The 19,934-nt window shown below is 37.2% G+C and overlaps 1 protein-coding gene across 1 annotated transcript in view; it reads left to right on the plus strand.

The window, feature by feature from the left end:
* Positions 1–1,503: 1,503 nt before the first annotated feature.
* Positions 1,504–19,934, plus strand: part of LOC125267076 — a 45,175-nt gene continuing 26,744 nt past the window's right edge. The window contains exon 1 of the mRNA XM_048188379.1: positions 1,504–1,612. Within this exon, the coding sequence (XP_048044336.1) occupies positions 1,515–1,612 (98 nt within the window). The 5' untranslated portion in view covers positions 1,504–1,514. The remainder of the gene's footprint in view (positions 1,613–19,934) is intronic.

Here is a 19,934-nt window from a genome sequence, read left to right on the forward strand (position 1 = left end):
ATGATTAAGTGAAGGAAATGTCCTGGCTTTCAAAGCAGGGCTGCAATAACTAGTAGTGTGACTCAAAGCCTGGGGTTTCTGTGACTCAACTTGCTGGATTCCTGCAGACATGTTTGAATGAGGAAAATCAAACTGCAATGCCAGAACTGTGCCTCATGTGACAGGAATGTATTACAAAGACACAGGGGTGATGACTACACAGTGAGCTGTCGAGGAAATGGAGGGCGGCACTGGGTTCTGCTGGATTACATGCCAAACTGACTTAAGAGCAAAATAAAAGCTTTCAAGATATTTGATCTGCTCTTATAAACAAGACCTACAGGAGAAATGGAGAGCGAGAGAGAACTACAAGAAATCTCTCGTGAGAAGCAGCCAAATATTTTCATTGTTGCCCATGGCAACTTACCACACAAACACTCGTTTAGCCTTGTGGTTTTTGCTAGAATGCCACACAGAACAAACCCTTAAAGGCACGAAAGAGAACACAAATGAGAACTTACAGCTTTCTTGGGTCGTCCACGGCGTTTTGTCCCTGCAGGTGCCGAAGCCGTTGCTGCTTTCTGAAAGAGAATGAGAGAATAAGCATGGTGCTACATGTGCAGATGAGCAGTAGAGGGCAGCGTTGGGCTTGTGCTGGCAGGTGGCCCAGGGGCAGTGGGTTCATTGGCTATTATATTGGAAATGGACATGAACAGCACGCAGTGCACTTCAGTTCGTCAGCCACCTGGTCCGGAGCTGAGAGACAGCTGGTACAAGCGGGTGAGAGAAACAGCAACATGCGCACGCACACACAAAAGGACAAGGCAGTGTGCTTATGGGGGGAGGGGTTGGTGGGACAGCTGTTGTCATGACAATAGATGGTGGGGAAGAAGAGTGGAAGCAGGGGGTGGGGTTATCTCAGAGACTGCTCTGCTGATTGTGCACCTGCAATGCACAGCACTGGCTACGCCACAGGAAGCTAGCAGGAAGTCAGGAGATTCAACCGGAATTAAGCAACTGGTTTTGTCTGCAGACTCGAAAACAAGACTGTTCTGATCACACAACATTATATATATATATATATATATATATATATATATATATATATATATATATATATATATATATATATATATATATATATATATATATATAAAAAAAAAAAAGACATACCAACAATAAGGCACCAAGAAATTAAACAAGAATGTTTACATTAATAATAATAAAAAATGTTAATAAAAGGTTCCAAAGGAGTTTTTGCAATGATTCCATAGAAGAACCATTTTTGGTTCCAAATAGAAACATTGCAGTGAACAGATCTTAGACTTTTTTTCTTAGTGTGAAGAACATTATCCAAAGAACTTTCCACTATAGTACATTATTATTACTTTTATTATTATTATTATTATTATTATTATTATTATGTTTTTTTTTTTTTTTTTTTTTTTTTTTTTTAAGTAGGGGGCAAGTTTGTCAGTTACTTGTCTTTGTGCACAAAACCACTGAAACGTCTACTCACTTTGCCCCTAGATGTCATGGAGCTGGGCTTGTTTTTGCTGCCCTTTGGTCTTCCTCTAGGTCTCTTCGGTGTAGGTGATCCACTTGGCTCCTGCTGCAAGAAGATTGAAATGGGGTAAATAACCAGAATATTTTTTTTTCTACATGTACACAAACAAGTTAAGTGTGGGTCACCATATACTGGTGGATAACTTATAAAGCATGTGCTGTTCATAGTTAACACAACTGGTTGCTACTTTAAGACCAACAGGTGGCATGCAGTCATTTGTTGCCAAAAGGGAATCGAATACACTGTAGACCACCAATGCCTAACTATCAGAATTATACCAGTTAAATGTGCAGTGTATGCATCTGGATGGTGTGAGCCAGCTGCAAGTAATGCATATAAAAGCTTTGGTCTCTTCAGGGAGAGGAAACCAAGTTTACATCAGTATGTGGACGAGCATTTATGTCATTTGTGTCAGAGAGAAGGGTGTATGAAAAGAACGATGATTATTAACAGGTATTCCTTAGTCATGTGCCAATTTTAACTACAGAATGTACCAAACAAGGCCTGCATTTGCATATATTAGCTGTGCCGTCTTTAGTGCAAATGTACATTTACAAATTATACCGTTAGAATTACAAAACGAATCTCTGCTGAAATGTTGCATACCCCCCACCCCACCCAGAATGATTTCAGAAATTAATCACCTACAAAACCACAAATTGAGAATCTGCAAGAGTTATTGCTTTCTGCATAACATACCGATATATATATTCAGATATACGGCAATTAAACTGAGCATGTGACATATGGGTGTTGTCCACATGGCTAAAATCAGCATGAACAGGGTATTGTTACAACAGGGGTAATGAGCAAGTCATTTTGGTGGCTTAATTTTTGGTAAAAAAAAAAAAAAAAAAACCCACCATACTCTAAAGAAACTAAGATAGTGGTGCATAATGAGTAATTATCTTGTATGATGGTGGCCATGGATTACTATTCAAAGGCTCTGATTACAAGGGTGAGTAATAGAAACTTTAAACCCAATGCACTTTTGAGGCCCTATGAGTGACAGATGTAAGAACCAATCAGATGCTGGCATTTCCCAACAGCCAATCAGTGAGCAGATGAAACAGTAAGTGGGTTACTGCTGGTTTAAAGAGATCATGTTACAGGCCTTGGTCATCCTGCCACTACAGATGACCAATGCACATGTTAAGCGTGTGCAATCGAGTTGTAGATGCACCAAAACAAAGACCCTAATATGGCCTATCAGTTAAGTGCTGAAACATTTAGCATCTGATTGGCACAAGATTAAATATCACATTTTTAAAAAAGGGTTCAGATTTCCTCATCAGTACAGACAAAAACCTAAATTTCAACCTAAAATACAAACCAAGGATAGTGTTTCCATGTCACCAATCTAAAATCTACCATCCCATTGAAAATCAAAACGCCCCCTGATTGCACTGCAATACCTGTGGGTGTTTTCGTGGTCTTCCACGTCCTCTTTTCTCTGCTCCGTCTTTCTCTTTAGGAGCCACTGTGTCCTTGCCGGAATCACTCATTTTGTCTTACTGGAAAACTGCATGGAAAGAGTCGGTGGATTAGCACAATCGATTAACAAACACGATAACTGGTGATACAACATAAACTTTATATACAGTACGCGAACATTTAGTATACACTAAAAAGTGTAGTAAAATGAACTTTACAGTGCGTGTAATGAAACCGTACTGAACGACCGGCTTCTCGTTTGTTTACAACACGCGCTAGGCCTGAGCTCGCGCGAAGTAAATCCTAACACAATGTCGGTTATAAGCAAAGATGCTTAAATCACGACGTGTCCGTTTAAACGGTCGGATTTTAATACCTTAAAACGGCAGAAGTAAAATTCGTCGATGTTCGCTGTGCTACGGCGGAGCTTTAAAACAGAAAGCTAAAAGGAGAACGGCGGTTTCTACGGATACCCCGCAGTTCCAGTGCAAACCGGAACACGAACACACAGCGCGAGATTCGCGCCCTTTTAAATCCCCGAGCGTGTGAAAACAAGATTCTGTTGTTTACACTGCGAAGAGATTTAATCGACTAAAATATTATAAATAGGAAACAGAGACGAATTAAGACACCAGATCTTTGTGAAAAACATCGTTTGAACGATTTAAAACAAACGATTTTGGCCCTTTGTTTCAAAACCCCCCAAAACTGTACCTTTTAAAGAATTGCAAGGTTTTCTGTATAAATAGAGTTCATTTGAGAAGAGTGTGGGCTGAGTAAATTGTGCAGATTCTCGTAAGTAATAAAATCCGACGAAAAACGCGCCACACGAGCCCGCCAATCTGTTTAGTGTTTGCTAATCCTTTTAAAACGCCGCCTTTTAAAACAAAGCACCTTGTTCCTGTTTTTGTTTTCTTATTTCTGCTTTGCAGAGATTTAATAATACTAAAGATAACTTAAAATGAATAAGAGATATTTAAAACCTACCCTTTTAAAATGAGCGGTTGGGAAGAAGTCCAAAGCGTGTAAACCAGCGCGGTCTGCGAGCTGCGAATGAATGAAAGACAACAATCGCCTTCGGGAGTTTCAGGGGCATTTCACGGGGTCTTCCACACGGGAAATAGATCAACAGGAGGCGGAGACAGTGACGTGCATTTGAATTGTCAGTAACCAATAAGCTGCATTGATGGTAGTGCCCTGCCAATCAAGACACGACAGAGACTGTCTTGACCAACCGTTTTTGTTTGTAATGTTGTTACAGGTTTTTTGTTGTTACCGAGCCTTTTTTTAAGGGTTTTAAATGTATTATTACCCTTTTTAGCGTAATTTTAGGGTATTTTCGCAAGCAGAATGTACACACTTACTCCAGGTCAAGACTTTTTTAGAGTTTAAAAAACATTTTCATTTTAGAGACCTCTAAATTAGAGTTTTGCACAAGAAAAAAATTAGTAGGCCTAAAATGTTTTTCCAAATCTCCCATGAGATCTGCTGTATTTTGTATTTATTGTTCTAGACTAGTATTTATGCATTTTCTTTACAGCTATATCTATCTACAGTAGCCAGTTGCATAAACTGCTTGGACTAGTCTTAAAAGTTAGTCATGTAAATTTTTTCTTAAAGACTGGACTTAACTTTTTAAAGTCAGTTACAAGGTAAAAAGGTAGATCAGTCTAATTTGAATTGGAAAAGTAAGACTGATTACCCCTTGGTTAACTGCTAGCTGGCCAAACTTCTTAAGACAGTCTTAACATAGTGGCTTACGTTTATGCAACTGGCCTCTGATCACCACTATGTGGGAAGTCATTAAAATTATTTGAATGCTTAAATGAAAGTCCAGTAACAATCTCAAACTTTAGTCATAATGTTATTATTTAACGAATAATTTAATCAATTTAATCGAAAGTACAATTCCAATAATTTTCTCACCATCATTTTCCTCCAAACCTGTATACATTTTTTTTTTTTTTTTTTTTTTACTGTGGAACACAAAAGAAGATATTTTGAAGAATAAGGTGGCAAAAGACACTGGACCCAAATTACTCTCTCTCTCTGTCTCTCTCTCTCTCTCTCTCTCTCTCTCTCTCTCTCTCTCTGTGTGTGTGTGTTTAGAATGACGGGTGAATAAATGATTTCTTTTTGGGTGAACTATCCCTTTAATTCTAAGAAATCATGAAATCGTGATATTCATTGATGAGAAACAGTGAGAACATGAAAAATATATTCATCATAACACCATTTATGACCATAACATTATTCATATGCTAGTATAATGATGCACTTAAAGTCACGCATGTAGTGCATACACATTTAATACCCTTTCAGCCTGATATCTAGTCTCAACAACATACGTTATATTTATTTGTTTATGACCAACATAGAAACAGCCTTTTTTTTTTGTTATAAATATGATCATAAATAACTCTGGTCTGATATAGCAAACATGACTGCATGCATTTAAAGAGAAGCTTTAATAGTGTTAAAGTTCTGAGACTTGTGAAAGGCTGGTCTTTTCCTGTTGAAGGCTGTAGGCTAAAATTTCTTTACATTTACAAGACAAAGCGAGGTGTGATGCTGCCGCTATTAGCACCCCTGCTTTGGTCAATAAGCATATTGTGTTGCAAATAAGAGTAAAAGCACAGCACCATTTAGCACAGCCTCTGGCGCATTTTACTTACCTGTGTTTTCACAATGGGCCATTTGGTCTACTGAGACATGTTTTAAATGCAAAATCATGCCACTTATATACCATGCAAATAACATGACTAATTCCCCCATTCTTGCTGTTTACAGACGAGTCATTGTGAGTCAGTGGGTATTCACTAATCAAATTATATATTTTTTTCAGTATGAACTAAAAAGGAGCCACTTTTGGAATGTCTTGATGACAAACAGAGCAAACATTTAAGCAGTTTGCCATCAACATCCTGTCTAACTGAATATAAACTTGTTTGAGGCTGTTTTTCATTGGCACTGAGTCTGTTCTTTCCGAGGCATTTGTCATGTACACACCTCGAGCAATAGGCAGAGGAAGAAGTATGAATGAACAGCTGTAATGCTTTTTTCTGCTCAGCATGTGCTCTGCTGGCACTCGAACTACTACTCTCTTATTTTCTCCATGCACTTCCTTCTTTTTTACAGGCCTGCCTTCCACGCCCACTCATGCACACATGTCACAAATATTCACCCTCTTGCACTGTGTTTCTGTTGGTAACACTTGTATTCTCTCTGGATTGAATTAATGAAATGTGCATATCTGTTGCCACATTTTATTGCTGATTTTAAATATTGAATTGTAATCATAAAAGTAAAAGGAGAGTCTTTCCCAATTCAAGAAGACCAAAGCTGCACATGTGTACACACATATATATATATATATATATGAAGTAAGGTACAGATAACTGAATTAATAGCTTTTAAAAATAAGGCCAAACTATTAATAAAACAAAAACAATACTGTGAAAATAAAATAAAATTAAAATATACCAAAATAGTTGGGATATGATTATACATTATATAAACACTCTTTATATAATGTATAGTGTTTTGATGACACTCTATATTTATTAACAGAGTACGAAGTGCAGACAGGAAGGGAAGTGGAAAATGTCACATTTAATCAATAAAATATAAAAATCACACATTCTGGTTGGCATACACAAAGTTTATTAACTTTGCAAGTGAAGCCGGTAATGTAGTTTGGGTAATTTCATTTTGAGAGCATTTCATGCAACTGGTTCATATTGGAATCTACCTAATTTAACTGGTCTCTATACCAAGTAAAATATAATTTTCCTAAAATAAAGCAAAGATTGATTGGACACATGGTCTTTGCTGTCCACAACAAATGATATTGAAAGTGTTTCTCCAAAAAAGGACAAATGGAAAATATATATACAAGTTTTAGTAATTTTAACCCTAGAAAACAACACAATGCAATGCATAATTCAAAATACCTCCAAAAATATATAAAATTCCTTAATATTAACAATATTAAGCCCAATGTTTATGGACATTTCTTAAAGTGTTCCTTTTAGAGAGCTGATAAACACATCTATTGTTTCTCTCTTATGCATACATGTTTCAATAGTTGCATTTTATTGCATTGTGCACTGCTTTTCCTGCTGTCCACAACTCAATCAGTGTGTTTTCAAAAGACTTGAAATTTAGGACCACATTTAAAATACTTTTATGTCATCTGTGAATATTGACGGCTATATTCACAAATTATTTTGTTAAGACGCAGCTGAAATTCTGCAAAATAAAGTCATGTGAGAGTAAAATGCAAACATACATGTAATTTCAGGTAAACTGTTCCTTTAAGAAAACTAGTTCGCTTTTCCTGTTTCGCTTTTCTATAATCGATTCTTAAACTTAAACCACAGCTATTCTCTTGTCCTTTGTAGCACTTGTTTGGACTCAGTGCTATTCACAGACGGATGCAGCCTAACCAACTAACAGGGCAGAACCATATTATCCTTCAGTTCTGTGTGGTTTATGGGTTTCAGTAGTATGAGTCACGGACACTTGAACATTAACATTTGTACACAAACACGTTGGGCTGGCACGCAGACAGAGAGTGATGAGAGCGGACATATATTTCTGAATGAAGGCAGAGGGAGGAAGTGGAGCACAGAAACAAACCCCCGCCATTTTTCAAACCTGATTCACTATTACTGAGTCAACTCTGAATCAGGCAAACACAGGATGTGTGATTCTCTCAGAACAAATGAACGCACATGTTTATACGAAATCATAGTACACAGATGTAAATAAATACCTTAAAGCTGCGCCCTCATTTTGCTGCGATTCATTATCTCGGTAACTAGTGTAGATTCCATATTCGACAGGCACGCATCAGTCTGTTGTTCTACACGTTGAGAACAGTTAAGTTTAGTTGTCCAGATGCAGAAGTAGCATATGCTATATTTTCTGTACTGCAACTTAGCGATTAGCCTGTATTTTCATTTTAAAATGATTAAAACATTCAACCAAAAACCACGCCACATCGGCTATAATTATAAATTAGACAGGTTTTCACAATTTTTTTTTTGTAAATCTTTTGCAGTGTGGCGAGTAATAGCACGCACTCCAGCGTTTATTTTAATGTAAATATATATTAACTTCTTTCACTGCACTAAAAGTGTCTGGACATAAAGCCAATTAGAATTTTTGACTGTGGTCTCTTTGCGTAGCTGCATGACTGTAGCCTACATAGATAGTTATGGGGCACTTTCCTTACAGTAGGCTAGTTTATACTTAAATGTTTCACGGTTTGGCGGACTCCACAGTAATCTGTCCCGCCACAGTTTCATAAGGGAGACAAACAAAGTGAATTTAAAACCACTGGTCTCTACTAGATTATCTAAGTTTTTGCTGCCATCTTGTGGGTGATCTGATGTTAGGCGATAGAAAGAAACAAGGGATCATGTTAATAGTTCATTAACTCACCTTTATGTCACGCCAAAACTGAATGACTTTCTTTTTTCCGTGGGACGATATGTTGAGATATTCTGTCATTGTGGAAGTCAATGGTAACCAATATGTACTGTTTGATTAATATTCTTCAAAATAACTTCATTTGTGTTTTGCAGAAGAAAGAAAATCATGCATTGTAATGACATGAGGGTGTGTACATAATGACAATTTGTTTTTGTTTGTTTGTTTTTATTGCAGTACTGTTAAAAATCCAATTTATTATAGCCTACAACTTAAAGTAATTTGAAGCAAAAGGTAAAAACAGTAATATTGTGAAATATTATTACAATTTAAAATAACTGTTTTCTATTTGAAAATATTTTAAAATGTAATTTATTCTTGTCTTGGCAAAACTGAATTTTCAGCATCATTAGGCTACTCCAGTCTTCATTGTCACATGATCCTTCAGAAATCAATCGAATATGCTGATTTGCTGCTCAAGAAACCTTTATTGTGTACAATTGTACAAAATATTTGTGTACAATATATTTTTTTTCAGGATTCTTTGATGAATGGAAAGTTCAAAAGAACAGCATTTATTTGAAATATAATCTTTTATAACATTATAAATGTCTTTACACTTTTGATCAATTTAATGCATCCTTGCTGAACAAATTTCTTTATTTTCTTTTCAAAAAAATAAAAATTCTTACTGATCCTAAACTTTTAAAGGTTAGTGTATAATGATACAAAAGCATGTATTTCAGATAAATGCTGCTCTTTTGAACTTTCTATTCATCAAGGAATCCTGGAAAAGAAAAAAAGAAAAAAAAAAGATAAAAACGTACACAACTGTTTTCAACATTGATAATAATAAGAAATGTTTCTTGAGCAGCAAATCAGCATATTAGAATTATTTCTGAAGGATCATGGGAATTTTAAATTGTAATAATGTTTCACAATATTACTGTTTTTTACTGTATTTTTAATTAAATCAATGCAGCCATGGTGAGTTGACGAAACTTCTTTTAAAAACATAAAAAATCGTACCGATCCCAAACTTTTGAACGGTAGTGTACATTTTTGCCAAACTCATGAATAAAGATTCAATGCACCATTGGTTCAAAGTGATCAAATGGCAAAACTAAAAAGACAATGCGAGCAAAATGTTTGTCTAAGAATTCAAATTTTATACAATTTTGTTACTTTTATAGACAGGGAATTTAGTGGTTATTTTCATTTTTTCCAATCTAATGATTTTATTTTATTTAGTCACATAGCCTTTAAGCTCCATATTAAGCATGAGTTTAGACTATTTGTCACCATACATTTAAAAGAAAATGTAACGATTGATTACAATCTGTAATTTTAATGCTTATTCTTGCTATCCTCACATAAGATATATTAAATTGTTAATGTGTGTAGTAAAACTGTTCTTTACTGTTTCTATTGGGAGACAAACAAAATGTTCCCACAAGAGGGCACTCTTCAACTGGACAAACACCTCATTGCTCTGAACAAATAATGGGAGAATTTTATTTGAAAGGAAACCCAACTAAATAGGCTTCATTACAGACACAGTGAAAGAATCTGTTAATTTTGATTAAATAAATTATAGGTAGCTGTGTTTTGTATTTTTGCTTTACAGTGTTTGGCTGTGTTTTTGCCATCGCAACATTGCAGTTTCTGTGACACATTCAAGACGTGTGAATTCTTTCAGCTTAAAACTGCAAACTGTCACAGATCTATATTATATTATGGCACATTAAATGCTTCATAAAAACACACTTATTTATATCTTCTTCTTTAGTGCAGTGCTTCTCAACCCTGTTTCTGGAGCCACAGTGCAACAGTGCACATTTGGTATGTCTTCTTAATCAAACAACTGAAGTCAAGTCCATTTTTATTTGTATATTTATGTTTTATGTTACCCACCTCTAAGCAGTTTAAATGAAAAGTTAATTGTGCCATAATACTTAGAAAAGACAAAATACATAGTATATATTTAAAAAAATATCTGGCTACACTTTATATGAGGTATAATGTATAATGAGGTATAATGAGGTTTAATGTATTTACATTAAAAAAATAATAATTTATACAATGTACTTATTGTGTTGATGTTGTATTGCAAAATACTTCTGCTGCTATTGAGGTGGATATGGGTAAGGTTAGGGACAGGTTTAGTGGTATGAGTAGGTGTAAGGGTGGGTTAAGGGGTCAACAGTGAAAAGATTGTAATTACAGAAATGAATTAAAGCTGTAATTACATGCTGGTATTTTTTTTTTTTTTTTTTTTATATATAAGTACAATGTTAAATGTATGTACCAAATGTATGTGTTCAATGGTAGTAGTAGTCAAAGAAACTTAATATAAAGTCAGACAAAATATATTTATTCCCTTAATGTGCAAGCCAATGGTGACTGTGGCAAGAAACAAAAAAAAAAAAGATAAAACATTGGAAACAAACAGGCAACACCAGGAGGCCATTCTTTTCATTATAGTCAAACTATAATGTCAGTAATTAAGTGGTTACATTACTGCATTAACTGAACTGTAAGATTAGGGTGTACAGTAAAAATTTTTGAGGTCCATATTTGAACAGTGAAGTCCAGGTAGATGTAGTGTCCATCCGGATGTAGCAGCTGTTCATCCTCTCTGCTGTCAATTCATCAGCTCATTAGTAGAGACAACAATTTTAGATTTCCAAACTTTTGCAAATACTATAATAATGCAGTGAGATTTCTGTATGAGTATAGAGTCCTACAAAAGAAAGCATAACCCACACAAAGAGGTCTGGGGCCGTATTCACAAAACATCTTAAGGCTAAAAGTAGCTCCTAACTTGCTGATTTAGGAGAAACTCTTAAAAATAATGGGAGTGTCAGTCCTAATTTTAGGAGTCCTAAATTTTTGCTCTAAGAGTATTTCACAAAGCATTTTAGCGCTAAAACTAGCTCCTAAATCTGTGAAACGTTAGGAGTAGTCAAGAGGACTCCTAAGTCACTAAAACCAAATCACAAACAATCCTAATCCACCTAAAGACACTGTACAGTATTGAGGCAATAGCGATAGAGCCTTGGGTGCTGAACCTTTTCTTCATAAATGCAATACATTTTGATTTATAGATTTTAATCTACAATGAGACGCCAAAAATAAATCTTTAACAAATAAATAAATGTTGTCTGATTACCTGTGACAATGGTTTTCATGAGTTCACACTTACAAATGATTGAATAGAGTAAAAAAAATATATATAATAAGCATATTTGGTGTGCTGTCCAAGGGGATCGAGGGCTCCGAGCTTGGAATTTAGCCCAAACCCAAAGTTCTCCCCATATCCCCAGCCGAGAGTGAGGAGCGGGTTGGCGGAGGGATGCAGAAAACTGTCGAAGTAACTGTAGGCGAGTCGGCTCTCGTCTGTGTATATATTCCTCCTCTCGAGCTGATAAGAAAGACTGTTTGAATGTGTTTCTCTCAAACTTTGTTTATAAAACATAATTTGTCGCTTGAATTCTGTATTCTCTTGAGATGCAGACATCCAAGAGGTGGACAATTAACTGTATATATTAGTTTAATTAAATGACACTTAGCCTACTTTTTAAAACCTTTATGGCAACAATGGCAACATTTTATTTTGACTATGGCAACATTTTTATAAAAAAAAAAAAAAAAATGTTAAATAGGGCAACATTTGTATTTTAAAACCTTTATTTTAATGTTGAAACATGACACCACATTCTACAATATTTCTATGATTAAATCACTGACTCCTCCCCCATCAGCCAATCACTGTGTATATACTCCATAGCAACGAGGTCAACCCTGCCCTTACTCTTAGCTTAAGACTTCAGTCTATTCCTTAGTAAAAGTTGGTCTCAGCAGCTTTGTGAATAGGTTTTAAGGAAAACTCTTAGCTAAGAACTTTTACCGCTATTTAGGAGAACTCTTAGTGGTAAGATAAAATGTTTTGTGAATACGGCCCCAGATTTCCACTGATCTGATCCAGCCACTAAAGGGTCATGGTGAAAAAAAAAAAAAAAAAAAAAATATGACAAACCTGAAAAAAAAAATCATGAGGCATATCCCTTCCTATTTTGTCAGAAATGTAAGCACTAATTTCAAGTAAAATTGTTTTAAATTCGTCATTTGCATGTGTCTTGCTTCTTAAAGGTGCTCTAAGTGATGTCACGCATTTTTAGGCCAAAACATTTTGTCACATACAGCAAACATCTCCTCACTATCCGCTAGCTGCCTGTCCCCTGAACACACTGTAAAAAAAACACGGTCTCTGTAGTTGTTACCGCTGCTGGTGTGTTGGAGAGATGAGAGTAACACGGATATCCACAGTAATGGGTTTTACTCAATAAAGCAGGAGAAAGCATACAGGATACACACATTTAGCAAACTACATAACATTAAGAACGGACAGGGAGTGAAGGGAGTGAGTCCATTATAAAGGGAGTGATAATGATAGAGTCCAGGTGCAGGTGATCCGTGATGATGGGGAGATGACAAGGGAAGTGAGTGCAGGTGTGGAGACAAGAGAATTCTGGGAAATGGAGTCCGGGAGACACGGGATATGTAACAGTACCTCCCCCTCCCGGTAGGCGCGACCTCGTTCCGTAGATGTAACACCGGGGAGGGGGGTGGGCGTCCTGGAGACCTCACGCCGGTGCAGGGAGAGGGACGGACATCACCGGAGGTCTCCAGGACGAGTCTCTGAGCCCAGACCGCCATGGCGGGTCTGGAGACGATGGCGGCCATGGCGGGTCAGGGGCCGCGGGCAGCCATGGCGGGTCAGGTGCAGCGGGCAGCAATGGCGGGCCAGGGGCCGTGGACGGCCCTGGAGCTCCTTGAGGCCCAACCACATGTATCCCACCCACCCACGGGTACTTGTGTTTGAGGAAGGGAGTGTTTCTGTGGGCAGGAGTGGGCTTTTGGGCGGCGGAGCATGGAGCAGGCTTGGTGGTGGAGCAAGGAGCTACCGGCTCGGCGGCGGAGACTGCTGGCCCGGCGGCGGAGGCTGGGGATGCAGGCTCGGCGGCGGAGGCTGGGGATGCTGGCTCGGCGGCGGAGGCTGGGATGCTGGCTCGGCGGCGGAGGCTGGGGATGCTGGCTCGGCGGCGGAGGCTGGGGATGCTGGCTCGGCGGCGGAGGCTGGGGATGCTGGCTCGGCGGCGGAGGCTGGGGATGCTGGCTCGGCGGCGGAGGCTGGGGATGCTGGCTCGGCGGCGGAGGCTGGGGATGCTGGCTCGGCGGCGGAGGCTGGAGCTGAGGGCTCGGCGGCGGCTGGAGCTGAGGGCTCGGCGGTGTTTAGAGGGGTCCAATCCATCCCCTCATAAACAATTAAAACCCCCACTGGCACTGGAGTGGGCTCAGCGGGTCTGGAATGGGCTCCGTAGAGACTAGAGCTGAGCTTTTCTTCCTCCTCCGCCTTCTGGACCCCGCAGAGGAGTGAGGGTCCAGCATGGAACAGGAGAGGAGTTCACTGGAGGGGTATGCGGAGGAAGAAGGAGACTGACTAACTGGCCTGGCCACCTCTGTTTCTAGAGGGACTGGACGAGATGGACACATATCCTGAACCTCATCAACAAGGAAATTAGATCCGTTTAAATACAAAATTAGATTAATGGTTTCGCTCAAGGAAAAAGAATCTTTAGGTTCATCAAAACGGATAGTGTCATCATCCAGTCCGTCCAGAAACAGGGCGTTCAAACGTGCATCTGACCAGTTAGTCAGAAAAGCTAGCTCTACAAACTCCTCCACATACCTCTCCAGTGAACAGCCAACCTGGAAGAGCCCGATGAGCCGGTTAGCCGCTGATGTAGTTGTGAGAGGCTGAGGGGGAGCAGGAGCCACGGGAACCAGAAACAAACCCATGTTTCAATTTGTGGTTGTCCAGTCGGTTATGGTCCGTTCTTCTGTTACCGCTGCTGGTGTGTTGGAGAGATGAGAGTAACATGGATATCCACAGTAATGGGTTTTACTCAATAAAGCAGGAGAAAGCATACAGGATACACACATTTAGCAAACTACATAACATTAAGAATGGACAGGGAGTGAAGGGAGTGAGTCCATTATAAAGGGAGTGATAATGATAGAGTCCAGGTGCAGGTGATCCGTGATGATGGGGAGATGACAAGGGAAGTGAGTGCAGGTGTGGAGACAAGAGGATTCTGGGAAATGGAGTCCGGGAGACACGGGATATGTAACAGTAGTCGCCACAAGCTCCGAAAATGGCAACAAAAACAAACTGGTGCAGCCTGGACCACGAATCATAATAAACATGCTCCAGCCAATAACCAACAAGAATGATTTTAAATGCGCGTTCATGACTGTTTCAGGAAGCACGGAGGGGAGGGGGAGGAGGAGGAGGAGGGAGGGTCTAGCTAGCCTCTGTTTTGTTTGACAACACTTCAAACGTCAACAGGAAGTTACTCCACCCAGGATCACTTAGAGCACCTTTAATTTCATCAAGATGAGCTGATACATTTTGTTGAAGATCCTCATTCATCTTTTTCCATCTACGGCATCTGGGAGAAGTGTTGCTGACTGTATATGCTAGTAATCTGGTACCAGTAGGACCTCTTTGCTCAGTTAATCCATGAAAGGGTGGAGGCGGTAAAAAGTAACTAATTGCATTACGTAATTACTTTTTTATAAAAAAAGTTTTTTTAATTAAAAAAAGTTCTATTTTTAGCAAATGTTTTTTGGCCCTTTTACACCAAAAGTGAAATGAATAAGCCTCAGGCTGAAGGAAATGCATATTTACACCTGTAGAGTAGAGGTCGCAGCTCAAACATTTCAGCTGTGCTGCCATGATGGATTAAAGAAGAATAGGATAAAGGAAAAGGAAGTTCAATACTCTTATTTCTAAATCTAATCTAAAGTAATTTATTAGTATGGTTGAATTAGATCATTGAAGGTCAGCAGCAAAGACACTGATTAATAAAGTGAGATTAGATATATAAAGTATATTTGTGTAATTTAATACGGTTCATTATTACAGGTTTGCGTAAAATTCTTGAGATTGCATTTCACTGTTTTTATTCATTTTGAAGAATACTTGAATGTTTTTGTGCAAGTGAGATGACTAAATGCATGTTCACATTTAGGCAAGAACTACAATTAGCATCATGTTTACACATTGCACACAACACCTCTGCACTTTATTTCTCTACATGGAGACAGGAGAGCTGTCAGTCAACAAATGTGAAAAAGTAACTTGAGTTACTTATTTGAAAAAGTAGCTTAGATATTTTGTTATGATTGAAAAAGTAATGCGTTACTTTACTAGTTACTTGAGAAAGTAACTCAATCTGATTACGTAACTCAAGTTACTTGTAATGCGTTACCCCTAACACTGGTTTTGGAATTGATTGCAAAATTGCAGTCACTGCCTAATTAAAACAAGACACAAGACACTGCATTTCAAAAGTTTGGGATTGGTAAGATTTTATAATGTTTTTGAAAGAAGTCTCTTATGATCACACAGTCTGCATTTATTTAATAAAAAATACAATAAAAATAGTAACATTGTGAACTATTATTACAATTTAAAATAGTTGTTTTTTGTTCTATTATATTTTAAAATGTAATTTATTTCTGTGTTGGCAAAGCTGAATTTTCAGCATCATTAATCCAGTCTTTGGTGTCACATGATCCATCAGAAATCATTCTAATATGCTGATTTGATGCTCAAGAAACATTTATGATTATTATCAATGTACAAAAAACACAAAATACAAAAAACAGTTGTGTACATTTCTTTCAGGATTCTTTGATGAATAGAAAGTTCAAAAGAACAGCAGTGAAAAAGTTTGGGGTCAGTAAGATTTTATTTTTATTTATTTTTTTTGAAAGAAATTAATACTTTTATTCAGCAAGGATGCATTATATTGAACAAAAGTGATAGTAAAGACATTTATAATGTTAAAAAATATTTCAGAATAATGCTGTTCTTTTGAATGTTCTATTCATCAAAGAATCCTGAAAAAGAATTTGTACACATTTGGTTTCAACATTGATAATAATCATAAATGTTTCTTGAGCATCAAGTCAGCATATTAGTGATAATGATTTCTGAAGGATCATGTGACACTGAAGACTGGAGTAATGATGCTGAAACTTCAGCTTTGCCAACACAGAAATAAATTACATTTTAAAATATATTCAATTAGTTTACATTGTAATAATTCACAATATTAATATTTTACTGTATTTTTGATTAAATAAACACAGTCTTAGTGAGTAGAAGAGACACTAAAACATTCAAAAACATTAAAAAATCTTACTGATCTCAAACTTTTCAAAATATTTCAGACAAACAAGAAAGATGATTCTGCATTATTGGAAGTATAACTACATGTACTCTCTGATAGTCAAAACCTAAACTTGCCCAGTTTCAATTCATTATTAAAACATCTTCGCAGAGCTCACTCTGACATGATGACAAGCCCTTCAACAGAGTCAGAACATATTAAAGAATTAAATGTATCCACTCAAATTTATGAAAGCCAAATAATTCATTTTGTAGATAAAAATGTCTGAAACATCAGAGCAAGTTCATCAGAACAATAAAAGTCCAACAGTAAAATTGTTTGATATTAAGTGCATATGCAAGTTTTAAAGTTGACAGCAGAGAAATACACTCACACATCTTATTTTAAAAAGTTTTTTCTCGCACTTTAAAGAAAAATTTGATTATGTCCTGCGATTCTTTTTTTTTTTTTCAAAACTAGTTTATATCCTGCATTTCTGACTTTTTTTTCCTCAAAATTGTGATATAAACTCAAAGTTGCGAGTTATAAAGTCTTAATTGGGAGATAAAAATGTTGGTTTAAATGTTATCTATGTAAATAGTTATAGGTTTAAACTTTATTTAATGCTGTAACTTTAGGGCTAATACGTTATGCCCCCTGTGAACTGTGTATGTGAATATTATGTAGCTCTATTGTTTGCATCAAATTCATGCTTTAATAGTGTAATCATCACAGGTTTCATCAATCCAGTCTGTCTGTTTAATGGCTCGTAACCCTAAACGTCTGCATTTAGCTTCAAAGAGCTTTTTTGTCGACGGTATTCTGTAAAAATTAAGACCATATTTTTTGCATGCAATTCTTACATCCAAAGGGACTAAGAAGACATTTTTTCCCCCTTATTCCTTGGATCTTGTATATGTCACCTGTGTAGGCTACCTTAGTTCTTCTCGCCACTGCTTCCATACTATGGAATCCCAAACCTGCCAATATTAAAAATAAATAAATAAATACATAAATAAATGTACAAAGAAATGTAAAAAAGCAAAAATAAACAAATAATATATATATATATATATATATATATATATAGAGAGAGAGAGAGAGAGAGAGGGAGAGAGAGAAATAGATAGAAAAGCAAAAAAACAAAAATAAATAATTATTTATACATTTATTTCCTTATTTATGTATATATTTATTGTTTCCACATTTATTTGTTTTTCTTTTATTTATTTATACATTTATTAATTTCGACGATTTTTATTTATTTACACATTTATGCATGCATGTATTTATTTCCATATTTGTTAATTTCCACATTTATTCATTTCTACATTTCTTTATTTCTACATTTATGTATTTTTACATTTCTTTGTCCATAGGGTAATGAGCAGGGCGTGGTTTACCTCAAACATAGGAATGGAGCTCAGAGTAGGCGAGGGCAAAGTGTTGAGGCCACAGTGACACCTTGTGGTGTGGTTGAAATACAAGAAGTGTAGCCTAATGACGAGCCTGCGATACTGGGATGAATTACTTGGATGGGCAATATGGCCAAAATCTTATATCACGGGTTAAGTCATATAATATCACCCTAACTGTACTGTGTGACATGGATAGGCTAACGTTTATTCCGAACATGGCCGTAGAACATCGTCTGGTTTGGATTGGGCTTGGATTGGGCTTGCATTTGATTGAGATTCGGACATCCGTCAGAACACAGAAAGGAACCAGCGTACATATAGGCTACAGCAGGGTCGGGGAGTAAAGGAATACATGTAACTGTAATGTATTGTAATGAATTACAGTTACTAGATTTTTGTATTCTGATTGCATAACACTGTTACATCAAAAAATGTAGTAATCAGATTACAGTTACATTTTGAAAAAAGGGAATACTATCAGGATTACAATGGTTTCATTTAAAGGATCATGAAACCCCAGAACACATTTTTTGAGCTGTGAACAGATATGTATAGGCTGCACATCATTGAAAACACTAAAGGTACTCATTAATTTTATTTAAAAGTTGAAATTAGTTATTTTTGTATTTTTTATAAGGCGAATTCTGTCTTTCGGTTTGAAAAGCAAAGTCGGAGCAACGTCACAAAATCTGACGTCATCGTGTATTAGCGGCAAGATCCGGAGTGCTGGTTGGCTCCTAGTATGGGCTGGTCGAACATGCTGACGTCAATAGTTTCTGCATTTATTCATGACATAAAGCTCATTCAATCTAATCACTGCGCTGTAGTATGCATAAGATTATAATTGTGGTATTATGCATGAGGAAGTATCATTTCTCTTGCCTCTGTTGTCATTCAGAGACATGGGTCATTGGTGTTCGTTTCCTCAGTGCTACAACACAAAAATGCGTTTTCCTGCGACGCGACCAGAGCAGATCTGCTTCGAAGTTTGGGTGCATGTGGATTGTTCTGCTGTAATCTACCAGGACAAATGGAAATTATGTTCGCATAAGATCGCATTACAGCAGAGAATTCAAATGTCACAAAAGTGTGGCTCATTCACCTCTGCCTGCTCTGCGTTCGGACACTCGAGCCGTATGTTTCCCCCAGCACAGCAGCACATGAGTATTGTTTGTATTTTGCCCGTGATGCGGTCAGAACTGGAGTTTGGATATGAACACATGAAAAATACGATTGTTATGATATACACACGGAGCGCGCATATGACTGGTTTCAGCTCGGAGCTCTGAACCGTTGTGTTTAACCGTTAAATGCATGACGCCAATCATTCTTATATATTCGGGTCTTTATCGACCTGGATCAATATCTAACACGGAAGGATCTCTCTCTGTCGCAACAATACAAAAACTCCTCTGATAATAGAGTAACAATTACAGAAGAATAAAATAAAGCATATTTTGTTACCTTTTGGAGCTTGAAAGGGCTCTGTTTGAGCAGATGTTTATTGCCATCATCACTCTTTGTCAGAGCTCATTTCCCAGTAAATTCAGCAAATAATGGGTTAGTTTTATGTTTGAGGTCGCAAATATGAGCCCATTCGCGATCTCAAACGTATTCTCAAAACTATATAATTTTCAACAGCTTCAAAATCAATATTTTGATTGCTAACAGCTTCACCAGATCCATTCAGTAACAGTTACAGTCATATTTGATTGCGTTCAGTAGGGCCTACTTGCTCTGCAGTAAATCGCTGAGCCATTTCATGTTTTTCTTATTATTTCGTTTTCTGTCTGAATGAGTCGTCACTTCAGCATTGTGTATCAGACATTGCCACCTTGTGGAATAAAGGTGAATTGC

The sequence above is a fragment of the Megalobrama amblycephala genome, linkage group LG4 (genome assembly GCF_018812025.1).
Source record: "Megalobrama amblycephala isolate DHTTF-2021 linkage group LG4, ASM1881202v1, whole genome shotgun sequence".
NCBI classification, from domain to species: Eukaryota; Metazoa; Chordata; class Actinopteri; order Cypriniformes; family Xenocyprididae; genus Megalobrama; species Megalobrama amblycephala.